This window comes from Drosophila ananassae, chromosome XR, assembly GCF_017639315.1.
Source record: "Drosophila ananassae strain 14024-0371.13 chromosome XR, ASM1763931v2, whole genome shotgun sequence".
Classification (NCBI taxonomy): domain Eukaryota; kingdom Metazoa; phylum Arthropoda; class Insecta; order Diptera; family Drosophilidae; genus Drosophila; species Drosophila ananassae.
Genome location: NC_057932.1, coordinates 2,991,202 through 2,993,877, shown reverse-complemented (window position 1 = coordinate 2,993,877; position 2,676 = coordinate 2,991,202). Strand labels below are relative to the sequence as shown.

At 41.9% G+C, this 2,676-nt stretch overlaps 1 protein-coding gene across 1 annotated transcript; it reads right to left on the bottom strand.

Annotated features, from left to right (window-relative positions):
* Window positions 1-210: 210 nt before the first annotated feature.
* On the bottom strand, window positions 211-2,448 carry LOC26514405 (protein nutcracker). Its single transcript, XM_044717364.1, is given in 4 exon segments — window positions 211-490; window positions 492-858; window positions 860-1,041; window positions 2,383-2,448. Coding segments are annotated over 4 exon segments (873 nt in total). The 3' UTR covers window positions 211-232.
* Between the last annotated feature and the right edge of the window lie 228 nt (window positions 2,449-2,676).

Below are 2,676 nucleotides of genomic sequence, written 5' to 3'. Positions count from 1 at the left end.
CGAAGTTAGCTTTCCTTTCTTGTTTTTTTTTTATTTTTTTATATTAATGCCCTACTATTATTAACAAAGTAAATATTTGGGGATTCCCTTGAAAAACTAACTCTAAAGCCCCTAAAAAGGCCCATCTTTCAAAGATCTCCGAAAAATTTCATGCAAATGAAGTGAGTTTCTATAAAAAAAAATATATAAACCAAAAAACATAAGACCAGAATATTTTGATTTTAATTAAACTTCATTTTCGTCCCCCCTTAAGACTCTTCAGCTGCTTGCTGTGAAAGCTGAGCTGTCGATTGACTTCCGACACCACCTTCATCTGATTTTCGTTGAGATCGACGAAGATCTCCTGATAGAGCTCCCCAGGAAGTCCCAGCAACGATGGCTGCAGGTTCTGGGCCATCTGCGTCAGCTGCTGCGATCTCATCGGCTGGAAAAGATTCTGCTTCAACTGAAATGATAGTTCATCCAGTTTCCGGAATCTGTGGGCTTTGGCGAATGGGCTTCGATTTCGGCTGGATATTGAGAATATATCGGCCGATCGAGAGACTAATGCTGAAACCGGGCAGTTTCGAGCTTGGCGCCGGGGAAAGAGTTACCATTAGCTGGTCACCCACGGTAATGGCCATCAGGCGGGACTGCAGAACGGTGACCAAACCCGCTCCCTGGATGGCGTGCTTGTCGAGCAAAATGCGCAGTCGCATTGTGTAGGCGGTGTCATTGAAACCGATGACATATTTGGCGGGCTGTTCACTCAATAGCTGGACATTGCGGGCATAAAAACTGCTAAAGGCCGGCACCGGTAGAAGGAGATGCCTCTTGTCCAAGTACGTCTCCTCCTCCGCATAGCCCAACTCCAGAGCCAGCAGGCTATTTTTTGTCCTTGTACTGTTCCATTAGATTCTCCAGATGCTTCGGCACCGACTCTAAGTTGGCATGTTCCAAGATCAGTGGTGGCAGCTTCAGACTGCGGTTCTGCGGCAACAATTGTCGCCGATGCTTCTTGGGGGCCAATTCGGGGCCTTTAGATTCGCCTGTTGCTGCAACCTATTGCTCGCCGGATGTCGAGGGTCCTGCCATTTCGAAAACTGAAGGGTGTGCTATTTCTGACTTTAAATTTTGTACGATCCTATTCAACAAATGAAGTGACTGTCATTTCCATCTCAACTTCTCAATGACAATCAGAAAATAGAGTCTACTGCGTAAGTGCGCTGGCATTTATTGCGATTTTTCGTTGGCCGAACCAATTAAAAGTGGGGCAAATAATTTTCCACAGAATTTGTATAGAATTTGTGCAACAGATTGTGCACTTTACAGCGAATATATATACATCTATATATTCAGCTTATTTACAAATATATTTTTTTTCAGCTATTTTATGTAAATAAACTTATTGGTTCATTGTTCATTCCGCGTCATCACTAAATCCGGTTCGTCGAAATGCCGATTAGTCATTTGTTTACGACTAATGATGAAAATTAGGTCACTAAAACTAATTATTATGCCTCTTACGGCAATTTAGGAATAGAAATTTAGGGATAAGGTTTAGCTTACTGGCCAAGTAACTATCAGTGAAGTGTGTCTATATTGTAGTTTATCCTATTGCTATATATTGAAATGAAGAAATGTTATTTCTGTCTTCCCCAAGTTCGTCAAAGAAAGAGTTTTGTGAATTTTCAAAAAAAAATTGTTTGTGGATTATTTCTTGTTAATGTGACCTTTTTGTGTTTCTATTTGTCTTGCAGTTGTTGATCTGGTACGGAATACTATTTGACTATGATGACTGAAGTGATTTTAATGGTTGTGAATCGATTGGTATATTTTGTGGGTCTTCGTTTATGTTCAAGTTTGGCTCAATTCTGCTGAGTGCGTCAGCGACTACGATTTGCGACTCTTTTTTGAATACGACTTCGTAGTCGTAAGCGGCCAGGATAGTTTTCCATCGAAGTAGTTTTGGATTCTGGCCTTTCAGATTTTCTAACCAGATTAATGGCTTATGGGCCGTGACTATTTTGAATCTGCACCCGAAGAGGTATGGTCTGAAATGGCCTACAGACCAAATAATAGCTGGCATTTCTTTCTCTATCGTAGAATAGCGGTCAACGTGAATGGTTTATTAGAGTGCAGTCGCTTGACATACTACATACCGACATAAAAGATGGAGAACCCTGTATAATATGTACATACATATATGTATCTATGTTTGGGTGCCAGAAAATGTTATGTATGCACTGGTCCTTTATTTATATATATATATATATATAAGGTTGTCAAATATCTCCCTTCCGCCTTTTTGTCTTTTGAATTTCGCGGCTATGTATATTATACATCGAGTTAGACCGGCATTTGGCATCTCGAGACATCGCCCAGGAGATGGGAGTTAGTCACCAAACCATTTAAAACCATCTGCAGAAGGCTGGATACAAAAAAAAGCTTGATGTTCGGGTGCCGCATGATTTGACGCAAAAAAACCTTCTGGACCGAATCAACGCCTGCGATATGCTGCTGAAACGGAACGAACTCGACCCATTCTTGAAGCGGATGGTGACTGGCGACGAAAAATGGATCACATACGACAATATCAAGCGAAAACGGTCGTGGTCGAAGGCCGGTGGCCAAACAGTGGCCAAGCCGGGATTGACGGCCAGGAAGGTTTTGCTGTGTGTTTGGTGGGATTGGAAG